The sequence below is a fragment of the Hemitrygon akajei genome, unplaced genomic scaffold (genome assembly GCF_048418815.1).
Source record: "Hemitrygon akajei unplaced genomic scaffold, sHemAka1.3 Scf000045, whole genome shotgun sequence".
In the NCBI taxonomy this organism is placed as follows: Eukaryota; Metazoa; Chordata; class Chondrichthyes; order Myliobatiformes; family Dasyatidae; genus Hemitrygon; species Hemitrygon akajei.
The window spans coordinates 7,510,364-7,536,148 of NW_027331931.1; the positions used below are offsets into that span (position 1 = coordinate 7,510,364).

General features: G+C 39.9%; 1 protein-coding gene across 1 annotated transcript in view; it reads left to right on the top strand.

Annotated features, from left to right (window-relative positions):
• Window positions 1-642: 642 nt before the first annotated feature.
• The window catches only part of LOC140720667 (NACHT, LRR and PYD domains-containing protein 3-like), a 43,897-nt gene continuing 18,754 nt past the window's right edge, over window positions 643-25,785 (top strand). Inside the window, exons 1-5 of the mRNA XM_073035520.1 lie at window positions 643-763; window positions 17,573-17,660; window positions 19,258-19,424; window positions 22,212-22,383; window positions 22,480-22,545. Coding sequence (XP_072891621.1) covers window positions 17,651-17,660; window positions 19,258-19,424; window positions 22,212-22,383; window positions 22,480-22,545 — 415 coding nt within the window. The 5' untranslated portion in view covers window positions 643-763; window positions 17,573-17,650. The remainder of the gene's footprint in view (window positions 764-17,572; window positions 17,661-19,257; window positions 19,425-22,211; window positions 22,384-22,479; window positions 22,546-25,785) is intronic.

The following is a 25,785-nucleotide window of genomic DNA, read 5'->3' on the forward strand; positions in this document are numbered from 1 at the left end:
TACCACACTGATTCCTGGAGGACGACGAAGTTTCACTGATCGTCTTCACTTAAAACAGAGGGCGGCAGATGTGTTTGGACCGAGGGGATTGAGGAAATGAGGATCGGGCAGAAACATGTGGCTGAAATGGGAGAGCAGGTTCCATCTTGTTGATGGTTAGAGGGGCTGAATGGCTTTCTCCTGCTGTTTCTCACTTGATGTTTCAGTGATCCTGTCCAGTGAGGCTGGAGGAATGTGAATAATATTATTACTTATAAAGATAGAAGTGATTTGAATGAAACCTTTTCGGGTCTGACTTTTGTATCGGATCGGGATGGGAATCGAACCCGTAACTCCGAGATCCGAGAGGTGGAGCGATGGGGACGCCAAAGGTACCGATGGCAAAATAAAAAATGTAGCTGGTGTAAATATGAAATAACGTGTAAAATGCGTTATAGGTATGGTTAAAATGCGGTGAGTCGGGCAGTGTGTGAGGGGCGAGGAGCAGAGTCATCGGTTCAGACGGGAGACCCTCCACCCGACAAGTTTCTCGCTCCCATTTCAAACGCAGATCAGCAGCATCCGCTGTTTACGCTTCCGAGGCCCCGCCCCCGCTCTCACAGTCTCCGGATGGGCGGGGTTTTATTTCCGTTCTCTGTTGAAGTGGATCGTTGGCGTGGAGCCGGTGGACTGATCGCTGTCTGCGGGGCAAATTGATCAAGTTCCCATCGGTCAATATTGTGGCGGGTCACTCGGGGTGAACGCGACCGACGATTTCCCATCGGTGAGTACTGAAGCCGATCCCAGGGGAGGGAAACCTGATGTTGTGCAGAGAGTCCCGTTAACTTCCTCGAACTGGCGGCCTCGTCCCGCTTCCTGGACACAACCTGTCATGGTCGGTCCGGGTTATGGGACCTTCACACCGAACCGCCTGAGATGAGCCGCCGCTCAGCCCCTGGTGTTCTGGTCCCAGGAACGGGATGAGTTGGTGATGCCGAGACTGAACCCATCCATTAAGACGTACCTGGTGAACTTTACCTCCATCACCCGGCCCGGTATCGGATCCAAACTTCACCTGGATCGACGCCTGGGGTCGATAATTGTTTTACATATTTCCAGCACACTGGAAGCGGCCGTTCAGCCTGTTGTGTTCTTGCAGACTCGAGGGTTAAGCAGAGTAATCGCACCCTCGGGAGACTCCTCCACGTGTATGAGTAGTTTCATCTTTCCCCTTTCAGACAGGACAGTGAGATCCAGATCTCTCACGTCCTCTTGGGGGACTAGGAAGTTAAATTCCATCTTCTTTCCATTGCTACGACTTGCCGAAATGCTGACAGTGTTTCCCGATGTCTGGCCCTATTAATGCGAGAGTTAAGTCTTGTTCATGTTTGCTCAGCCTGTATCCCAATGCCGCAATGATATATTTCAGCAATCTCTCTTCTAAACTTTGTCTTCCTTGTGAAGTTTTGTATTTGCACCTTTCTCTTTATTTATTTGTTTGTTTGTTTATTTATTTAGTTAGTTAGCTAGTTAGTTAATTAGTTAGTTAGTTATTGTTCGCTAGGAATACCAAAGGTTTAGTTGGACACAACACGTGGCAGGGTAAAAGCAACCATTTCAATTTTTGATTCACCGTTACAAAATGGCTGCAGTGTTAATCTTTGTCATAATGGGACTCATAGCATCTGATGTTCAGTTTGTTATTTCCTTTCTCGGTTATTTTCGGTGAGCCATTTTCTCTGTTTCCAGGGTAACGGCCCGTCAGAGCTGCAGCAAGTGTTGCAGTTTTTATCGCTCTGTGGTCACCGCCTCTCAGCGTAGAGACAGTGGCCTCGGGAACAAATGTAACAGAGTGATAGTGGGAGGAAAGGATGCTGTGAGCATTGGCTGTATGGGATGCACTACACCAGGGTCAGTATGAATTCAGAATTAACAAATTGTTAGGGGTGGGGTGGCATTTACAGTTCAGGGTGGCAATCAGTTACTATCTGTGCATTAAAATGAAGAGGGAGAAAATACTACAGTTGCGGGAAATTTAAAGTAAGGAGGAGAAAATACTGGAGACGCTCAGCAGATCGGCAGCATCTTGGACAGTCTCGGTTCTGGAACTGGGTCTTCCACCATTTGTCCTTTCAGAGATGTAGTCTGATGTACTGAGCTCCCAGCATTTTCTACTTTATAATTTTACATTTCGTTCCTGCTACACTGCAGGAAACATGGCAGCCAGCTGTGCTGGGCAAGATCCCACACAGCAGGAAGATTGTGATCAAATGTGCTCGGTTTCGCTGCTGGGGTTAGGCTGAAGTGTAACCTCTTTTCAGACCGGGAAACCGGCCTGAGCACCGGCCCCGGCAGAGGGTCATTAGCTTCCAATTCCACTTTAGTTTGTGAATCAGAAATGGCAGGAACTCCACGGCAAATTGTCGGCACCAAGGCGTCTTTGTATGGGTGATAATATTGGGTTGGTGTCTCTGATGATATGGAACTGGCAATATACGGGCTTCAGTCCAGGTTGGTAATTCTGCAGCTGTGATCGTAATTTTCTCAGTCTGCAGTGAAGCTGAAATCCCGGGCGGTCGGGCATTGGTTATGGGGAAATCACCGTCTACACTGTCCAATAGGATATCATATCTGTCAAGTATTTTGGAGATTAGTTAAGAATGAACTAGGGCCCATTGCATCTTTTTTTGAGAAAGATAGACCGGCATGGATTAGAATAGAACTAGATAAAATAGGAGAAAATACACCAGAAGATTTTATATATAAATGGGAATCTAAATGGATACGGGAAAAGAAAGAATCTCCTATATTAAAACATTTGATTGACTTATGGAATAAGATAAATGTTGATGATGAGACAAAGAAATCTTTATTAGCAAAGAGATCTTTAATTCAAAATAGACTTATTCCTTTTACAATGGATAATCAACTTTTATATAATTGGTTTCAAAAAGGGATTAGATATATAGGAGATTGTTTTGAAGGAGGTATATTAATGTCATTTGATCAATTAAAGAATAAATATGAAGTATCAAACAACACTCTTTTTTGTTACTTCCAACTAAGGGCTTATTTAAGAGAAAAATTAGATCAAACAATGTAATTGCCGAAATCTAATGAAATAGAAACTTTAATACAAAAAGGAAAAACTAAAAAAATTATTTCTTGTATGTATAGCTTGATTCAAAAACAGGCAATTAAACAAGGAGTCCGTAAGTCAAGACAAAAATGAGAAAGTGACTTGAATATTAAAATTGAAGAAACAACTTCTTCAAGACTATGTTTTGATAGTATGACAAATACAATAAATGTCCGGTTAAGATTAGTGCAATATAATTTTTTACATCAATTATATATTACACCACAAAAATAAATAAATTAAACCCAATTTTATCTGATCAGTGTTTCCGATGTAACCAAGAAATTGGTACTTTTTTTACATTCTACTTGTACTTGTTCTAAAATTCAACCTTTTTGGACAAATTTAAGAGTTTTACTGGAACAAATTATTGGAACAAAACTTGCACATAACCCGATATTATTTTTATTCGGCGATATTGACGGTATAAAACCGAAACCCAAATTGAATAAATATCAGAAAGAATTCATAAAAATTGCACTGGCAGTAGCCAAAAAGGCTATTGCAGTTACTTGGAACTCGGATTCATACTTAAGTATAGATCGTTGGAAGAATGAAATTTCCAGCTGTATTCCACTTGAAAAAATTACTTATAATTTAAGAGATAAATATGAAACATTTTTGAAAATTTGGCGCCCTTGTTTACAAAAGACAGGATTAAATATATAGGTGCTCCGAAGATAAAATAATTGGGTATTTGGGGGAAGAAAGAAACATATATACTAAAGTTATTACGAACTCCGTGGAGCATGTGGGGATCTTCCGATATCCAGGCACTCTTTCTTACATTTTTTTTCTTTTTTTTTCTATAGGGATGTTAGGGGGAGGGGCTAAGGGGAGGGGGAAGGGTATATATTTTTTCCTTTCTGTAATCATTTGAAAACTCAATAAAAAAAGTTTTTTAAAAAAAGAATGAACTAGGGCGTTAGGTGAAGTTGGGCAGTGATGTTGTTCATCTGAACTTTGGTAAAGTCTGTAACAAGTTTCCGCATGGTAGCTGATCGGGGAGGTTCGGTCACGTGGGATTCACAGGGAGCTGGCGAGGTGGATTCACACCGGACTCGAGAACAAGAAGGAGAGGGGTTGAATGCAGATGGTTCAAGCGAATGGAGGCCTGTGACGAGTGGGATGTGAGTGTCAGTGTTGAGACCTCTGTAACTTATTATTCATGCCATTGATTTGTATCTGAATTTACATGGCTACACAGAGTATTATGTCCCGTAGTGTTCACCCTACTGTAGTAAATATATTATCAAGCTGGAGAGGGTGCAGAAGAGATTGCTGAAGATGTTGCCTGGACTACAGGGCCGAGTCATAGGAAGCTTTTGGCCGAGCTGGATCTTCATTGCAGAGGAGAATGAGGGTGACATTATAGGAGTTCATGAAATCAAGAGGGAACATAGATAATGTGATTGGTCGTGGTATTTTACCCAGGTTTCAAGATTCAAGATTGTTTAATGTCATTCCAGTCACAAGTGTAAAGGAGAACAAAATAATTGTTACTCAGGACAGAAGAAAAAACCAAAATGATGGAGACCACAATAATAAACAAAACACAATACATGAAGTATGACAGTTTAAAAAGATTGATTGTATGTCCATAAAGTGACATTAATCAAAGGGGTGTCTGGACATGAGAGACTGACATTGATTCTTCTTCTGCATGTGACTTGCGCGTTACACGCTTGGGCGATCATGGCTCTCCACATCCAATGATCCCTCACAGCGTCAATGATATCTCGCACACTTAGATCTGTTAGTTCTTTCACGCTGTCCATATATGTTCTTCTTTGCCTTCCTCTTCCGCTTTTCCCAGGCATACGGCCTTGCATTGTAAGACATCCTATTTCTCCCTTTCTGATGACATGCCCCGGGAATTGAAGTTCCCTCTCATTTAATGTTCTCATTAAAGATCTTTTGGTGTGGGTACATTGGAGTACTGTCTCGTTAGCTACCCTGTCTCTATGTGATATTTTCAACATTCTTCTAAAAAACACATTTCTGTTGCTTCTATGTTTCTTTGGAGTTCTGATGTTATAGTCCACATTTCGGAAGCACACAGCAAGATTGACCAGATGTAACATTTTAGTAGCCTGAGGCTTGTTGTCATAGAAATGTGACTGTTGGTAAAAATGGGTTTCATTTTTTAGAAGTTGGTTTTGGTAATGGCAACTCTTTTTATTTCTACTTTACTTCTAGCATCTTGTGATATAAAGCTACCAAGGTAATTAACGCTGGTCTTTTGTTCAATCTCTTTTGTTACTGACGGGCAACTTGCAGTTGGGTGTATCCTGCTCTTTTGATATTACCACATACTTATTTTTTTACAGTTAATGGTTAGACCAAAATCTGCACTTGTTTGTACTACTTTGTCCAGGAGAATTTGTAGGTCTTCTGCAGCACTTGCTATTAGAGTGGTATCGTCTGCATATCTTATATTGTTGATGGAAACATCTCCAATTTTTATCCCATCTAGGTCTTCTGTTTCTCTGAGAATCATTTCAGTATAGATATTAAATAATTTCTGTGAAGCAACGCATCTCTGTCTAACTTCCCTTTGAATTTTAGTCCAACTGCTTATATTATCATCATCTTTTACCGCCACCGATTGATTACAATATGAATTTTGAAGCGGTTATTTGTCCCTTCCGTCAATGTTTAGTTAAATGAGAAGTTGAAATAATTTTTCATGTTGCACTTTGTCGAATGCTTTAGTGAAATCAATAAAACATAAAAATACATCATTTTGATATTCAATTGCCCTTTCTGAAAGCATTAGTAATATGAAAATTGCATTCCTCGTTCCTCTATCCTCAATAAATCCATATTACAGTTCAGAATTTTCTGGACTTAAATTGTTTTTAATTTGACTCAGAACAATTCTCAACAAAATCTTTGTTATGTGACTCATAAGACTGATTGTTCTATAATTTTCGCAGTCAATAGTTCCAGGAATTTTAGGCAGAGTTATAAATACTGATTTCAAGAGATCGCCAGGCAATACACCAGACTCATAAATGCCATTATACTCTTCAAAAAGAATATCTACTCCCAGATCTTCTAGGGCTTGTATCATTTCCACTGAAATTCCATCAGGTCCAGTGGTTTTACCTTGTTTCATGCTTTTCATTGCTTTAGTTATTTCTTCTTCGGTAATAAGAGGGCCAGAATTAGGGTGTTTAATATATGGGGGTTCCCTCTATTATCTCAAAAAGCTGCTCTACATACTGAATCCACCTCTCACATACTTTATCCGTTAGGATGGGTCCATCTGCTGATTCTAGGCATCCTGTAGAGGAGGTTTTCTTAATACCAGTAATTTCCTTAAATTTTCTGGTGCATTTCTTTGCTGTTGTTAATATGGCCTTCCACTTCATTGCATTTTTTGATTCAGCCATTCTCCCTTTGCAATATTGCATAATACTCTGGTCTGTGAGATTGATTGTATGTCCATAAAGTGACGTTAGGCACAGGATTGTCTGGATATATGAGACTGACATTGATTCTATGTCCGTAAAGTGACATTAGGCACAGGAAAGCCTGGACCTACGGAGAATCACATTGATTGTCTGTCCATAAAGTGACTTTAAGCAGAGGAGTGCCTAGAACTGTCAGGAAATGTTAAACCAGTAATGGGTGGGGTGCGGAGGGTGGGTTAGTGAGTAGAGCTGTTAATCAGGCTTACTGTTTGGTGAAAATAACTGTTTTGAGCCCGATTGTCCTGCCGTGGGTGTTACAGATCTACAATTCCTTTAAAGTAACACCAGCGTTGTAAAGAGAGTTTAGGACATATTGACCATTATAACGCAGGCTATTATGAAGAGGGGCCTGGACATTAATGCTAAAGTTGTAAAAGACACCGGGAATCCAAAAAAAAAAAAAAAAAAAAAACAGAATTGAGTGCAGTTCTGGCCAGCTACTTGGAGGAAAGATGTCGATAAGCGTGAAAGAGTGCAGGGAAAATTACACGGACATTGCTAGTATTTCAGGAAATAATTATAGTGATAGGTTGAACAGGTTAGAACTCGATTACCTGGAATACAGGGGAATGATGGGGTATCCTAGCAGGATTCCAACTTTTCTATGCCATTTGCCCCTACATTTAGAGGAAGGGTCCAGGACCCTAGGTGGGGAAGCCCTGCTTGAAATATAGAAATCTATGATGGTATAAATAGGGTGAATGCAGTTAGTCATTTCCCCCTCAGGTTGGGTAAAATCATGGATTCAGGGCAAAAAGTGACACATTTAAGGGTAATCTGAGGGAGAACTACTTCACTCAGAGGGTGGAGCGAATGCGGAACAAGTTCCCAGCAGATGTAAGAGATGAAGGTCCGATTGTGGTATTTCAGAGATGTTTGGGGAGGTACATGGATGAGGGAGGTATCGAGGGCTATGGTCTGGGTGCAGGGGGACGGAACCACACCGAACATGGCACGGACTGAATGGACTTTAACAACCCTGTGTCTGTGCTGTAATGGCTCTGTGAATCTCAATTGAAACTTCTACACATAATCGACATTTATTGCAGACAGGTCGTAGAAAGCATAGAAAATCAGAATCAGAATCAGAATCAGACTTTAATCGCCAAGTACCTATGCACATACAAGGAATTTACTTCTGTCAGATGTTGTCTCTCTGCTCATAACAATAATAATAATGATAAATATAAATGAAAATATAGATTATACATACAGGTAGTGCAATCCAAGTAATAGTTAGCTGACTGTTAACCGGCAGTTAACTGTTCAGCAAAGTGACCGCAGTAGGGAAAAAACTTCTCCAATGCCTATTAGTCTTAGTCTGGAGGGATCTGAAGTGGCTACCAGATGGAAGCAGATCAAACAGTCCGTGCGCAGGATGGGAGGAGTCCTTTATGATGTTCCCCGCCCTCTTCTTCAACCTGGAAAAGTACAGGTCCACAATAGAGGGCAGGGAGGCTCCAATGATGCACTTGGCAGTTCTCACTGTGCGCTTATAGGTGCAGGAGTAGGCCCTTCGGCCCTTTGAGCCTGCATCGCCATTCAGTATGATCATGGCTGATCATCCAACTCAGAACCCTGTACTTGCTTTCTCTCCATCCCTTTAGCCACTAGGGCCATATCTAATTTATATTATATCTAACTTATAGGTCGTATACAACACTGCGATTTATTTTGGACCAGCGTCTGCACTGCTGAGAGCTCTGTAGAGCTGGAACCACATTGAGATTTACTGAATGCACCTCCAAGGGGTAAAAACAACCGCTGGAATTTCAGTATCACCATTACAAAATGGATGAATGTTCAGTTCATCTTTGTCACAATGAAACCGAGAACGTGTCACACTGAGTTTGTTATTTCCCCGCTCAGTTATCTTTGCGAGGCACTTCCTCCGTCACCAAGGCAACAGCTCACCAGAGCTGCAGAGAGTGTTGAACACGTTTATCGCTCTCTGGTTGCTGACTCTCAGCGGAGAGAGAGTGGCCTCAGATACGAGGATGTTTTCAGCATTTACTGTCCAGGATGGAATGAAGAAAATTGTAGGGATTGTATTTATGCGATTCTGTTCTGGGGGTCAAACATCTTGCAGTTAGTCATCGTTTCTGCATCAAAAGAAACAAAATGAAATCTCCTGCACTGAGTTTCCAGTGCTATATTTTCAATTTTATATTTAAAACATTTTGTTCCCGTTACACGACGGGGAAAGTGGCTGCTAATTGACCTGGGCTACACCGCACTCAACAATAAAATAATGTGGGAACAAGCTAAAATGTATCAGCACCCTCTTTGTGATCCAAGGCCCATGTTTTACAGCTAATCCCTGTCTAGAAAGAGGATCATCGGGCTCCAGTTCTGTCATGGGTTGGTGTGGGAGTGTAAGTTTTTGAACAGGGATTAGCTGAGACACTGCCGCATATTACCGGCAGCAAAGAGCCCTGGGAGAGCTGGTGCTTGAGATACAATCTTGGGATGGGGGCTCTAGGAATATGGAACTGTCAGTGTTTGGGCTTCGTTCTACGTTGGTGCTTTTACAGATGCAGCTGGATGTTCCGCAATGAAGCAGACGTCTCCGGGGGCTGGATATTGGTAGCATGAATCTTTCAGTGTGAGATGCGGGAACACCAGTGTGAGATGTGGAAAAGATGTACGAGGCTCTCGGTGAGGGCTGTGACCCTCTGAGGTTGCATCCTGGGATACCACACATGTCTTGACCCAGATAAAATGAATCAGGGAATCAAGTTGTCCGGGTTTATGAGCTGTTGAGCGAGTATTTCTGTTCTGTGCTCAGATGTTTGGTTCTGAAGTCTCTTTGGAAGCAAAGCAGAGAATGAGTTCCTATTCCATCCCTCACAGGGAGAGGCTGTGATTAAATACACTGTTTTGTGTTTGCACCAGTAGACATAGACCGGGGTTTCAGAATTCAATTCACATTTGGAAATTCCCCCTCACTGTCACCTGTCTATCTCCCAGCGGGCAGATACTCAAACAGAAAAACAAGATGTTGAAGATAGAACAGAACATGGAACAGTACATCACAGGAACAGGCCCTTCGGCCACAATGGTGTGCCAAACTAGCAGAAAAGTAAATCAACCCCCTGCCACAAAATCTAGGGTTGGTGGGGGGGGGGGGTTGAAGTTAGGGTGGGGGTGATTATTTACCAACTGAGTAACAACAAGTCTGGATGCAGTGGGAGTGGGGAAGGTGTCTGGATTAGACGGAGAGTCTGGGATCTGAGAGTGCTGCCTCAGAATAATCACTTTAAAACAGATGAGAGACATTACTTCAGCCAAAGGTTGTTTGATCTGTGGAATTTGTCCCACAAACAGTGGTGGAGGCTATCGTTGGGTATATTCATGTTCTGGATTGCTAAGTAGGTTGAGAATTATAGCAGGAAGCAAGAATATAAAAACAGAGAACCATAACTCCTCTTGACAATTCATACAAAAAAGACTGGAAATGTTCTATTTATAGAAGAGAAAAAAAAACACTAAACTAACCTAAAACAAAAAAAAGGACTGGGCAGTCCATTTGAGGACAAGATTACAAAAAAAAGAAGAAAACGTCCTTCTAGTCAAATCTGAAACTTCACGGAGGGAGCAAGAAAAGAAAATAAATTAGATTGTATGAAAATATTGAATAAAAGGTGGCCAGGTTTGGTCAAATTTGAAAGATGTATCGAACGTCCGACTTCTAATTTTCTCCAAGTTTAAACAAAACATAATGGAGGAGAGCCTGAAAAAAGCAGTAGGTGGATTAGGATCCTTCCAATGCAACAAAATAGCTCTCCTACCCAATAAATTTGAAAAGGCTATCACATTTACCATCTATAAAAAGCTTTGAACCAGGGAAGAAAAAATCCGTCTCTGCTTCCATTTCCTTTCCATTTATTACCACAGTTAATAGGACTGGCTGTTTTTCTTAATATTTTCTTAATATTGAGCAAGAAGCCAGCTTTCCACTTTCTTCTTTCACTTTCATTAGAAGCTTCTTCAGATCCTCCTCACTTTCAGCCATTAGAATAGTATCACATGCATATCTGAATTTATTAATATTCTGTCTGGTAATTTTCACTGCAACATTTTGAGTCCTCTCGACCAGCATTCCTCATATGTTCAGCATATAGATTAAATAAGCAGGGTGAGGGGGCGTCACGTCATGACGTAGGGTCGAAACGTTGGGAATCCAGCTCCCTCATAAAAAGTAATGAAATAGGGTTTAAATGAAGAAAAGTTAATAAATACCTACTAGAAACTGTTTATAAGCAACTCAGGATTATTTTTGGATATTGCTTCTAAACCGAAACAGAAGAAAGTTACTACTTCGAAGACTGCGCAAATCGGCGGGGGAAAAGGCTTAACCGTCTCGGCGAAGCCTCGGACTCAAGTTGGATCTCCTCCCGGCGAAGTGCATGGCGCTTCTGATGATGCGGGACAGGAAGTTGCAGCAATGCCGGCGGTCTCTGAGAAGAAACGGCAAGAACAACGCATGCGCGAAGAGACAAGCATGCATGAACAGATATTCTCAAAACTACAAATCCCGACTACGGCTGGAAGTGAAAAATTGGAAGTGAATCGGAAGTGGAATCAGACTCTTTGGGAAATACAGAGGATGAAGAAGAGGAAAAGAAGGAGGAGATTAAAGGGGACATAAGATATATCCTGATATATATGATGAATGAATTAAAAGCTATAAGAACAGATATAAGAAGGATGCAGAATACACTTGATAATGTGGTGGAAAAACAAGAGAAGATGGATAATAAAGTTAAAGAGATGGAAGTAAAAATGGAAGAAAACACTGAAAGAATAGATAAGATAGAAGACAATAATCTTGCCTGGACAATAGAAAGAAAACGGATGTTGGAAAAAATAGATGCGCTTGAAAACTCTAGTAGACGAAATAATATTAAAATTGTTGGTCTTATGGAAGGAACAGAGGGAGAAAATCCAATAAAATTCTTTCAAGAATGGATTCCGAAAATTTTGGAAATGAAAGAAGGAAGCCAAGTAATTGAAATTGAAAGAGCACACAGAGCTTTAAGACCAAGACCTCAACAAGATCAAAATCCAAGATCAATTTTGATAAAATGTTTAAGGTACCAAGATAAAGAAATGATCTTGAAGGCAGCTACTCAAGGTGCGAAAAAGAGAAATGGGCCATTGATAATAGAAGGGAAAAGAGTTTTTTTTTAATCCAGACATAAGTTACGATCTTCTGAAGAGGCGGAAGGAATCTAATCAAGTGAAAAAATCTTTATGGGAAAAGGGCTATAAATTTTTATTGAGCTACCCAGCAAAATTGATCATTTTCCTGGATAACGAAGAAAGAAGATTTTTCGTTGACTACCGGAAAAAGGAGAAATTTGTACAAGAATTACCTGATATCCACGAAGAGGACTAAAGAATTATAGAAATGAAGTGGACTAATGATGAAGACTGAAATAAGGTTGGACTTGACGGACATTTATAAGGAAAACAAAAATAGTTGAGGAGTATTAATTGGGAGTAGAGACATTAATTATTTTCTTTTTTTTCTTCACTAATATATTTTCTTTTTTTTTTGCGGGGAAGCTGGAGGAGCTCCTGATCGATGGCTGCGAGTTTCACGTGTACAATCATGGCAATTGCCATGACCCGTTAAATGGGGGGGTAATGTTGTGTTATTTTTTATTCGCAACATTAATGGGTTTTTTTCCCCTTATATATTAGTTACCTTTTTTCTATGTTTCTTTTTTGCCTGGATGGTTGGGGAGAGACTCATAGAAACATGGAGAATTTCAAAGAGTTCCCAAGGTATTATGAATGATTAATTTACTTATTTTTTTAAGTTTTAATGCTAATGGACTTAACGGACCTGTGAAAAGAAAAAGAGTTTTAACATATATTAAGAAAATGAAAGGAGATACAGCTTTTTTACAAGAAACACATTTAACAGAAACAGAACATAAGAAATTAAAGAGAGATTGGGTTGGAAATGTCATTGCAGCTTCATTTAATTCAAAATCGAGAGGAATTGCAATTTTGGTTAATAAAACTTTACCAATTAAAATACAAAATGTAGTAATTGATTCTGTGGGGAGATATGTGATTATACATTGTCAAATTTTTTCAGAATTATGGACTTTTATGAACATTTATGCACCAAATGAAAATGATGCAAAATTCATACAAGAAGGTTTTTTGAACTTGGCTGATGCACATGATAAAATATTAATAGGTGGAGACTTTAATTTTTGTTTAGATCCAGTTTTGGATAGGTCAACTAAAGTTGCTACAAAATCAAAAGTAATAAAACTAACTTTATCATTAATGAAAGATTTAATCCTGATTGATATATGGAGAAAAATTAATCCAAGAGAAAGAGATTATTCATTTTATTCAAATAGACATAAAACTTACTCAAGGATTGATTTTTTTTATTATCAAAAAATATTCAGGATAGAGTGAAAAGTGTGGAATATAAAGCAGGAATACTGTCAGATCATTCCCCCTTGATAATGACAATGATAATGACGGACAAGGAGGAATCGATCTATAGATGGAGATTTAATTCCATTTTATTAAAACGTAAAGATTTTTGTGATTTTATGAAAAAACAAATTCAATTTTTTTTGATACAGATTTACATTCAATTGAGGATAAAATTATTATGGGAAGCGATGAAAGCATATTTAAGGGGTCAGATTATAAGTTATACATCTAAAATTAAGAAGGAATACATGGCAGAAATAGATCAATTGGAAAAAGATATCATAAAGTTAGAAAAAGAATCTCAAGAAAGATATATGACTATGACAGAAGAAAAATGAAGACAACTTGTTAATAAAAAACTACAATATAATACACTCCAGACATATCGTACAGAAAAAGTAATTATGAGAACTAAACAGAAATATTACGAATTAGGTGAAAGATCACATAAGATTCTTGCTTGGCAGTTGAAAACAGAACAGGCTTCTAAAACAATAAATCCAATTAGAACAAGTGTAAATAAGGTTACTTATAAACCTTTAGAAATTAATGAAACTTTAAAAATTTTTTATACTGAACTACATCAATCGAATCACAAAATAAGATTGCTGAGATAGATAAATTGTTATCACAAATAACCCTTCCAAAATTAAATTTGGAAGAACAGAAAGGATTAGATATGCCCTTTACATTAAAAGAGGTTGAAGAAGCTTTAGGATCACTTCAGAGTAATAAATCCCCAGGAGAAGATAGTTTTCCTCCTGAATTTTTTAAAAAATTAAAGATTTATTAATTCCTCCTTTTATGGAATTAATATATCAAGTGGAAAGAATGCATAAACTCCCACAATCTTTTTTAATAGTGATCATAAGTGTATTGCCAAAAAAAGAGAGATCCTTTAAAACCAACATCATATAGGCCTATTTCTTTGTTGAATACAGATTATAAAATAATAGCAAACATTTTATCTATAGAATATCTAAATATTTACCAAAATTAATACATATGGATCAAACAGGTTTTATTAAAAACAGACAATCAATGGATAATATAACCCGGTTACTTCGTATAATTCATTTGGCACAAAAAACAGAGGAAATGAGTGTGGCAGTTGCTTTGGATGCAGAAAAAGCACCTGATAGATTGGAATGGGATTTTTTATTTCAGGTATTGGAAAAATATGAGTTAGGAAAACCCTTTATACAATGGATTAAAACCTTAAATACTAATCCTCAAGCTAAAGTAGTTACAAATGGTCAGATTTCAACACTATTTTGCTTAACGATGTCAGCTAGACAAGGCTGTCCATTATCACCTGCTTTATTTGTATTGGCAACAGAACCATTAGCTGAATTAATCAGAACAGATTCAGACATTGGGGGCTTTAGAGTTAATCAAGAAGAATATAAGATTAATTTATTTGCTGATGATGTTTTGATTTATTTAACAAATCCATTGCAATCTTTGCAAAGATTATATTTCAGATTGGAAGAATATGGAAAGGTATCAGGGTATAAAGTAAATTGGGATAAAAGTGAAATTTTACCCCTTACCAAAGGAAATTATAATCAATGTCGATTAGTAACTCAATTTCAATGGTCAATAAATGGGATAAAATATTTAGGTATTAGAGTTGATAATGATGTAAAAAAAAATATATATAAACAAAATTATTTGCCATTATTAAATAAAATAAAAGAGGATCTTGATAAATGGGCGATGTTACCAATAACATTAATAGGATGAGTTAATGCTATAAAAATGAATATATTTCCTAGATTGCAATATTTATTCCAAACTTTACCAATACAATTACCTCAGAAGTTTTTTCAAGAACTGAATAAATATGTAAGGAAATTTCTTTGGAAAGGAAAGATGTCAAGAATATCATTGGAAAAATTGACATGTAAATTTGATTTAGGAGGGTTACAACTTCCAAATTTTAAGAATTATTATAAAGCAAACCAACTTAATTTATTGCATCTTTTTTGATGAAAAAAAAAACCCGGCATGGATTAGAATAGAATTAGATAAGATAGGAGAAAACATACCAAAAGATTTTATATATAAATGGGAATCCAAATGGATACAGGAAAAAAAAGAATCTCCTATATTAAGACACTTGATTGATTTATGGAATAAGGTAAATATGGACGATGAGATAAAGAAATCTTTATCTTTATAAAGCAAAAAGAACTTTAATTCAAAATAGGCTTATTCCTTTTACAATGGATAATAAACATTTATATAATTGGTTCCAAAAGGGGATGAAATATATAGGTGATTATTTTGAAGGAGGTATATTGATGTTGTCTGATCAATTAAAAAATAAATATAAAATATCAAACAACACTCTTTTCTGTTATTTTCAATTAAAGGCTTATTTATGAGAAAACAACACTCTTTTCTGTTATTTTCAATTAAAGGCTTATTTACGAGAAAAGCTGGGTCAAACAATGTTGATGCCAATACCTAGTGAAATAGAAATATTAATTCAAAAAGGAAAAATTAAAAAATTTACATCTTGTATGTACAATTTGATTCAAAAACAGACAACTAAATCAGGAATTCATAAATCAAGACAAAAATGGGAATCTGATTTGAATGTTAAAATTGATGGAAAAAGTTGGTCAAGATTATGTTCTGATAGTATGATAAATACAATAAATGTTCGACTTAGATTAATACAATATAATTTTTTACATCAATTATATATAACACCACAGAAAATAAATAGATTAAATTCAAATATGTCTGACCAATGTTTTCGATGTAATCAGGAAATTGGTACTTTTTTTACATTTTACTTGGTCTTGTTTTAAAATTCAACCATTTTGGATAAATCTGAGACTTTTATTGGAACAAGTTACTGGAGTACAACTCCCACATAGTCCAATATTATTTTTATTAGGAGATAATGAAGGGACAATACTGAAACTTAAATTGAATAAGTATCAGAAAAAAATTATAAAAATTGCATTGGCAGTAGCCAAAAAAGTTATCGCAGTTACTTGGAAATCTGATTTATATTTAACTATGGATCGTTGGCATAATGAAATATATAGTTGTATTCCACTTGAAAAAAATTACATATAATCTAAGAAATGAATATGATATATTTTTGAAAATTTGGCTCCCATACCTACGAAAGATAGGATTAAATACATAGGTCCTTTGAAGATAAAATCATAAAGTAATTGGGGAAAGTAAAAATAAATATTAAAATTATTTTGAACTCCATGGAGCATGTGGGGATCCTCCGATATCCAGGCAATCTTTCTCTTCTTTCTTTTTTTTCTTTCTTTAGATAAGGGTTAAGGGGAGGGGGGAGGGTTAAGTGGAGGGGGAGGATTAATATTATTTTTCTTTTTCTTACTATTTTATCATCACATTTATTGTTTGTAATTTTCTAAAAATTTAATAAATAAATAAATTGAAAAAAATAAACAAACAGGGTGACAGTATGCATCCTGGTCATACTCCTTTCCAAATCTTGAACCAGTTTGTTGTTCTGTGTCGTTCTAACTGTTGCTTCTTGATCTTTGTACAAGTTTCTCATAAGGCAGAACAGATGTCCAGGTATTCCCATTTCTTTAAGGATTTGCCATAGTTTATTATGGACCACACTGCTGAAGGCTTTAGAGTAGTCAATAAAACATAGATAAATACTTTTCTGAAATACTTGCGATTTCTCCATTATCCAGCGTAGTTTAGCAATTTGGTCTCTGGTGCTTCTGCCTCTTTTAAAAGCAGCTTCCATCTGGCAGTTCGTGTTCCATATATTGCTCGGGTCTTGCTTGCATGATCTTCAGCATTACCTTTTTAGCACGTGAAAACTTTCGGTAATTTGAACAATACTTTACATTTCCGTTCTTGGGTATTGGGACAAAAACGGATCTTAATCCAGCCTGAAAGTCATTGTTGTTTATATTTTCCCAGATCTGCTGGAAAATTGCATGCAACACTTTTACAGCATCACCTTTTAGAATTTTCAACAATTTTACTGAAATCCTGTCACATCCTGCAGCCTTATTATTGACAATGTTTTCTATCGCCCATTCGACTTCACTTTCCTGAATGTCTGGTTCTAGATCGATGAGGGAGTCATTGCAGGTGTCTTCGCTGTTGGATCTTTCTGCAATTCTTCTGTGTGTTCCTGCCATTTCCCTTTGATGTCCTTTGCTTCTGTAAGGTCCTTCCCTTCTTTGTCTTTTCCTATGCTCATTTTACATGAAATGTTCCTTTAATTTCTCTAATCTTCTGCAACAGATCTCTTCTTTTTTTCCAATTCTGTTGGCTTCTTCAGCTTCACTGCATCGCTCCTTTAATTAAGTTTCCTTATATTTCCTTGCTATCTTCTTGAAATTTGTGTTCAGTTGGAGGTCTTTGTACCAATCTCCATTTACTCCCTGGAATGTCGGAGAGTGAGCAGTGACCTTACAAAAGTGTTTTAAATTTGAAGGACAGAGTAACTGAATCATACTTTTTTATTTGTGTAATTCAGGTCATTGCCAGCAGGTGGGGCATTCTTCCACCCGGACGTCAGACAAGCAGACGGTAATCAACCAACGACAGAGTCAGAATGGACACAGGTATGCTCACTGGCCTCTTTCTCATTAAAACTCTGTCATCATGGTACACGTGAAGTCAAATCATCAATAATTCAGAGGGATAAACTTGGGCGATAAAGGGGCAGAGAGAAAGTACCATCAAACGGGGTCATTGTTCCAACTGGTAAAGCATCCATGAGCACTGGAACAATTCACCAGCTCCAGCGCAGGGACCTAACAAGGGGAATGGTCGAATCACTCCCCTCACCACACAAATCTTCACCTGAGTGAAAGGAGAAGGAGCCCCTGAATAAGGTAGGAGTGGGTAACACTCAGACAGGAATACAACAGCGGGCAATGTAACAGTCGAGGGAACAGACAGAATTTCCGTCAGCATTTGGTACGACCTGATGTGGGAAATGCCTCCGACAGCCGTTGAGAGAAACAGAAGTTGTTTTCTGTTTGGAAGGGCAATGGTGAATTCTCCCCAGATTAACAGGTTCTTGCACAATGGAGGTAAGGGGAGTTTCCGGTGTCTGTTTTCTGTGGCCGAGTTAAAGAACGTTATATTGAGGGAGGACGGGCTGGGTGCAGGAGACAGTGAACAAGAGAAATTGTACTGAGGGAATCTGGTGGGTGTGGGGGGGGGGCTACTGAAGCAATGAAATTTCCTTGGCGAATGGGATTAAAGTAAAACAAAATAATAAGTGGAGAGGGCACCGTACAAAATGCTGGAGGAACTCAGCAGGTCAGGAAGCACCTACAGAGAAAAAATAACCTTCAACGTTTCGGACTGAGAATCTGTAAATTGATTTCAAAGTCGTCCTGGGTACATAAAATGGAGTCAGCACTAGAGGAGCGTTGTTCAGGCTGAAGGTCGGTGACCAGTCGTGTTAGCAAGGATCACTGTTTCGCCATGCGTCGTGTGTGTGAATCAAATAGGTTAATCATATGATATACTGGGTGGACTTATTCGTTGATTTACAGAGTTGGAGGAGTTGAATAAATTTGGGACTGTTGTCAAAGCGTTCAGCATCCAGTTAGAAATAGGAACAGAGAGTCACCAAGTACAGATAATTCAGGCAAATGTGAGAAGTTGCATTTTGAGAGGTCAAATTCGTGAGCAATGTGCACAGTGAATGTTGGGACTGATAATAAGATTGATGTACTGTGGGGTCTTGTGATGGGTATGCACAGCTCCCTGAAGCTGGCAACACAAATGGTAGTGTGCTAACAATGAGTTGAGGTATTTGTTAAAGTTAGACTGTAACTGGATACACGTTGGTTAAGAGACAATTTCAGTATTGTGCACAAATCGAGAATGATGTGGAGGGTCTATAGAGGGTGCAGACGAGTTTCACCACAAAAACCTGAGGTAACAGGTTTGTTTAGATGGTAAACTTTAAAGGGGATTTAGGATGCATGTTTTTCACAGAGAGTGATCGGTGTCTGGAATGAGCTGCCGAGGGAGGGACTGGAAACAGATACTCAGCATCATCTGAGAGGCGTTTGAACTCATGAGCAGGCCTGGAACGGAGGGATATTGATCATGTTCCTGAAGATGGGATTGGTTTAAATTGGCATTGTGTCTGCAAACGCATGGTACATCTATTATTTTATGTTCTCTGACCGACTACAGATCTGAACTCCGCCATCTCCGCCTTCCTGTCAAATTGTGAGGATCACCAACTGTTCCAGTTGACGAGATTCTACATGGAGCGTCTGGAGCAGGCGATTGAGGAGGGTGTGGAGGGAGTCGGTTTCATGTTAATGGGCGAGGATCACTTCACTGGGCCAGAGTATCACGTAAGTGGAATGGACATACACTGAGTGTAGATTCTACCGAATGAATCACAGACCAACAGAACCGGTGTAACGACACCTCTGGGCAGTGAAAATCCTGTAATGCTTGTGGTCAACATCAAGAAAAGTGTTTTCATCTGCGAAAACCTGGAACTTTTATTAACCAATACAAGCCTCTCTCCAGTTTTCTGATCACATTCATTTATAGACAGATTAGGATACAGGCAATGATTGAGAGGTGAATTTAGTGATGTGACACTTGACGGACATTGCAAGTGGACAGAGAACCGCTCTACACCACTCAGTCTGACATCACATCATGTTCCCTGTGTTCGACCTTAGTGGTCATTCACCAATCTGTGTTCTTCTCATGACCCACAGGTTTCCCACAAATCAAATATATAGTGACTTATTTCTCAGCTCATTCTCAGTCTACCTTCAACCCTATTTTCAACTCAGGCAACACTGACTCGTCTCTCATTTGAACTGCGGACTCTTATTTTGATCAATATCCCAACATGCCTCATGTTTCTGTTACCTTCTGTTCCTTGTGACTTCCAATTTGAGTTTGTAATTACCACAGCATATACTGTTAACATGGGAAGTGCAACGTTAGTGCCACTGAAAATATTCCAAACATCTACAGCTAACATAGAATTACAAAGAAACAGCTTTCCAATGGTCCTCGTGCTACTGGAGTGCGTTCACCTATTACCACCCAGAATGAGTATTAGTGAAGAGCCAGACACCATACCAAACACTATATTCCACGTGAGGCAGCTGACAATTTCAGTCCAAACTTCTTACTCAACATTACCACCAGTCGGCTTTGGTCTGTCACACACGCACAATAGGCCTGAGTTTGCTGGCTGCTCCTCACTGCCAGTTCCCAGCTGTCGGCTTTGGTCTGTCACACATGCACAATAGTCCTGAGTTTGCTGGCTGCTCCTCACTGCCAGTTCCCAGCTGTCGGCTTTGGTCTGTCACACACGCACAATAGTCCTGAGTTTGCTGGCTGCTCCTCACTGCCAGTTTCCAGCTGTTGACTGGCACTGGACCCCTCATGGAGCCTGGCAGTGAAGGGTGAAGCTGCTGCGGTTCACCAGGGATTACCCTGGCGAAAATCAACAGTGACCCGGCCATAGTTTCACCTAGTCATAGTCATCAAACCCAACAGTACAGCAACAGGCCCTTCTGCCCATCTAGTCCACACCGACCTATTATCTGCTTAGTCCAATTGATCTGAACCCGGACTGGAGACATCCATAACTCCCCCATTGAATAAACTTATCCAAACTGATCTTAAATAATCAACTCGAATGTACATCGACTAACTAAGATGGCAGCACGTTCCGCGCTCTTCAGCAACCTCTGAGTGAACAAGTTCCCTCTCATATTGCCTTTCACCTGTCATCATTACCCTATGATCTCTAATTCCAGTCCCACCCAACCTCAGTAATAAACACATTTTCGCACTAACTCTCTGTATACCTTTTATAAACGTGTATACCTCTGTCACATTTCTCATGGTCCTCCTACACTCTATGGAGTAATGTCCTAACCTATTCACACTTTCTCTATATCTCAGATCCTCAACTCCTGGTAACAATCTGTATTTTATTCTGCATTCGTTCAATCTTATTGATATCATTCCGGGAGGTAGATGTACACATTGCTTCAAATTAGCCTCTGCAACATCAACTTCGACATAATATCCCAACTTCTGTATTCAATATTTTGATTTATGAAGCCCCATGTCCAAAAAGCTTTACAACGTCATCTACCTTCGACAACACTTTCAAGAAATTTTGGATCTGTATCACTTTGCAGGATCTCATCACACTTCCTACTCTTGTCATTGGTACCAACGTGGACCAAGACCTGCTCATCCTGCCCTTAAGAAACTTTCAGAGTCGATACGAGATATTACTGACCTTGGCAAGACACCATCCAAAAATCCTGTTCTCGTAAATAGAATCTCCAGTCTGTTCTCCTGACCATTGAACTCCCCCTGTCAGTGCAGATCAGCAATTCTCATCCCTTCTGAGTCACAAAGACAAACTCAAAGCCAGAGGCATAATCACCGTGGCTTTCCTCTGTGAGACCATACCCCGAAACAGAAATCCGTATACCAGTTACAAGGAGTTTCCTGTAGTGGCTGCCTGTTCCCTTCCCCCTCTTGACAGTCACCCAGTTTCCTGTGTTCTGTGCCTTGGGTATAGCTCCCTCCCTGTAAAGTCTGTCAGTCAACCTCTCAGTCTCCCGAGTGATCCCGGGTTTATCCAGCTCCAGCTCCAATTCTTCAGCACGGTCTGTAAGAAGCTGCAGCTGGATGAAATTCCCGAAGGTGCAGTTATCGGGGACACTGGAGGTCTCCCTGACTTGCCGCACCCTGTAGGAAAAGCATCCCACTGTGCTGCCTGGCATTCCCACTGTTCTAACAGTGAAACAGAGAAGGGAAATATTACCCAAGATCTACCTAAATCCTCCGCCTCTCCTCACTGAACCCTCTCTGACACAAAGCCTCAATAACCTACTCTATCTCTGGCTCACTCACACTATGTCTGCTCCTTTTAAACCTTGCCAAGTGGATAAGTACCCCGCAATCTGTGGCGTTCAGAAAGTCATCACAGGCCATGCTAACTTCTTTTAAAATCTCTCTCCTGCAACAAACACTTCAATGGCTGTTAGTGATCTGTGGCGAGCAGAATGTGCTGGGTCAGTCCATGTCCAGGGTAGATTTCTACCCATCCCTCCGCTCCTCAATATATTCCCCATTGTTCATTACAGAGCGTGACTGAGCTCGCGGAGAAGGGAAACCGAGCGGGCGCTTCCAAACTCCTCCTGGATCTGGTGATGGAGAAGGGCTCCGGGGCCCGGAGGGTGATGTGGGAATCCTTTGTGAAACTACATCACCATTTACCGAAGCTGAGCAGAATATTGAATGAAATACGGGAACGAGGTACGGTGAACAATACACTGTGTTACAGATGTAAATGCTGATGAATTTACAGTATTACACAGAACAGACTTCATGCAGGTTAATCTGTTTCAACAGGTGACGGCCAATTCGCCTACATGGACACCGAGCGGGGTATATCTGAAGTGCCCCCGCATCTGGAAGGTAAGCGATGGAACGGAAACCTTAAAGTCTTTATTTGACTCTGAGAGTCTGAATACGTCTCTTTAGAGGCCTGTTTCGAGACTGTCAGAGTCTGGGAGACAGGTTTTTGTTGTTATTTTACACTGAGAGTCTGAATACGTCTCTTTAGAGGCCTGTTTAGAGACGGTCAGAGTCTGGGAGACAGGTTTTTGTTGTTATTTCACACTGAGAGTCTGAATACGTCTCTTTAGAGGCCTGTTTAGAGACTGTCAGAGTCTGGGAGACAGGTTTTTGTTGTTATTTCACTCTGAGTGTCTGAATACGTGTCTTTAGAGGCCTGTTTAGAGATGGTAAGAGTCTGGGAGACAGGTTTTTGTTGTTATTTCACACTGTGAGTCTGAATACGTCTCTTTAGAGGCCTGTTTAGAGACTGTCAGAGTCTGGGAGACAGGTTTTTGCTGTTATTTCACTCTGAGAGTCTGAATACGTCTCTTTAGAGGCCTGTTTAGAGACTGTCAGAGTCTGGGAGACAGGTTTTTGTTGCTGTGGCTGGAGAACAGGAAGCAATTTGCATTTGCCACAACACCCGGCACCATCCCGATCTCGGGATCTGTACCCGGAGGCCTCTGTGAGTTTGATAAACAGACATTCCCGTCGGCCTCTGTCCTGTTGCAATCGCTGTACCTACCTCTCCACCTATCTTTGTATCATCCACAAACTTTGCCACAAATACATTTATTCCATCATCTAAATAATTGACAAACAATCTGAAAAGCAGCGGTCCCAATAATGATCCCTGAGGAACACCAGCAGTCACTGGCAGTCAATCAGAAAAAGGCCCCTTTTATTCCCACTCACTGTCTGCTGCCTGTCAGCCATTCCACTACACGGGCCAGTATCTTTCCTGTGACGTCATATATTTTTATCTGGTTAATCAGGTTCGTGTGCGGCACCTTATCAAATGCTTTCTGAAAATTCAAGTAAATGGCATCCACTGACTCTCCTTTGTCCAGCCTGCTTCTTACTTCCACCGTAAAATCTAACAGAAACATTGCTGACTTATTTTGTCATTAGTCTCAAAGTACCTCGAAACCTCAACCTTAGTAAGAGACTCCAACTCTTTCCCAGTTGCTGAGGTTTGGCTAACTGGCCTATAATTTTCCTTCCTTTGCCTTCCCCCCTTCTTAAAGACTAGAGTGACAATTGCAATCTTCCAGTCCTCCGGGACCATGCCCGAATCAAGTGATTCTTCAAAGATCATGACCAATCCAACCGTCATCCCTTCAGCAACCTCTCTCAGATCTCTGGGATGTAGTCTTTCTGGCCCAGCTGACTTTGCACCTGAAGAGCTTTCAGTATGCCGAGAACTTTTTTCTTTTGAAATAGCAATGGCACTCACTCCTACTGCCTCTCACTCGCAGACCACTTCATGCTGCTAGCATCTTCCACAGTGAAGATATATGCAAAGCACACATTAAGTTATTCTGCCATTTGTTTGTCCACCATTACTATCTCACCGACATCATTTTCCAGTGTTCCAGTATCAACTCTCACCTCCCTTTTACTCTTCATATAACTGAAAAAAGTGTTTATTATCCTGTTTTATATTATTGGCTTTTCTGCCCTCATGTTTCATCTTTTCCCTTCTTATCGCTTTTTTAGTTGCGTTTTGTTGGATTTTAAAAGTTTTCTATTCATCCAACTTTCCCTCACTTTTGTTATCTTGCATGCCCTTTCCTTGGCTTTTATGCAATCCTTAACTTCCTTTGTCACCCATGGTTGCCTGCACGTGACACTTGAGAACTTCTTCCTCCGTGGGACGGATCTATCCTGCAACTTGAGACCTATTCCCCGAAGTTTCAAACATCTCTGCTGTGCCGTTATCTCCACTAGTATCCTTCTCCAATCTACCTGGGTAAGCTTCTCTCTCGTGCCTCTGTAATTCGCTTTATTCCATAGCGATACTGATAACATAAGTTATGCTTCTCCCTCTCAATCTGCAGTATGAATTCACTCATATTATGATCACTACCATTTCAGTGTTCTTTTGCATTAAGCTCCCTTATAAGATCCGAGCTATTACATAACACCCAATCAAAGACAGAATTTTCCTGAGTAGTCTCAAGCACAAGCTGCTCTAAAACGCTCTCTAGTAGGTATTCAATAAATTCCCTCTCTTGTGATCCGACTCCTGAAATTTTTTGGATTTTCTAATTCCCCGTGCATATTGAAATATGTCATCATCTTGATGACACGCCTTTCCCAGCTCCCTTTGCAATCTCAACCCCACACCTTCGCTACTATTTGCAGGCCAATATAAGATTCCCATAAAGCTTTTTTTAACCCCTGTAGCTTCTTATCTCCACCCACAAAGATTCAACATTCTCTAACCCTATGTAACCTCTTTCTACAGATGTGATTCCATCTTGAACCAACACAGCCACACCACCACCGACTATGCCTTCCTGCCTGTCCTTTCGACAAGACGTTTGTCCTTTAACGTTAAGCTTCCAGCTATGGACTTCTTTCAGCCACGACTCATTGATGCCCACAACATCATACCAACCAATGTCTAACTGCGCCAAGAGTTCGTCCACCTTATTCTAAATACAATGTGTTTAGACCTGCATCTCCCCCCTTTTGAATGTTGTCGATGTGGTACAATTTAACAGTTTGCTCTGTCTGTATTTGAACCCAGTCATTGGCTTGTCCTTCCTTACATTCATGTTAAACCCATCATCTACTTGTAAACCTGCTGGTTCATCCACAGCTTTATCGTCCTAGTTCCAGTCCCCCGGCCATTTTAGGTTAAAACACTCCCAACAGCTCCAGTAAATCTGTCCGTAAGAATATTGGTCCTCATCGGATTCACGTGCAACCCGTGCCTTTTGTACAGGTCCTACCTGCCCCGGAAGTGGTCTCAATTATCCAGAAATCTGAATCACTGCCCCCTGCTCCAAATGCTCCGCCACACATTTCTCTGCCACCTCATTCTATTCCTATTGCCACTTTCGGGTGGCACAGGCAGCAATCCTGAGATCACTACTTTTGAGGTCCTGTTCCTCAGCTTTTTTCCTAACCCCCTGTGTTCTGTTTTCCAGACCTCCTCCCTTTGCTTTTCCTATGTCGTTGTTACCAATGTTTGTCACAACTTCTGGCTGCTCAACCTCCCTTCTCAGGATATTGTGGACGCGTCCAGAAACATTTCGGACAATGGCACCTGAGAGGCAAAGTACCATCGGTGTCCACAGAATCGCCTAC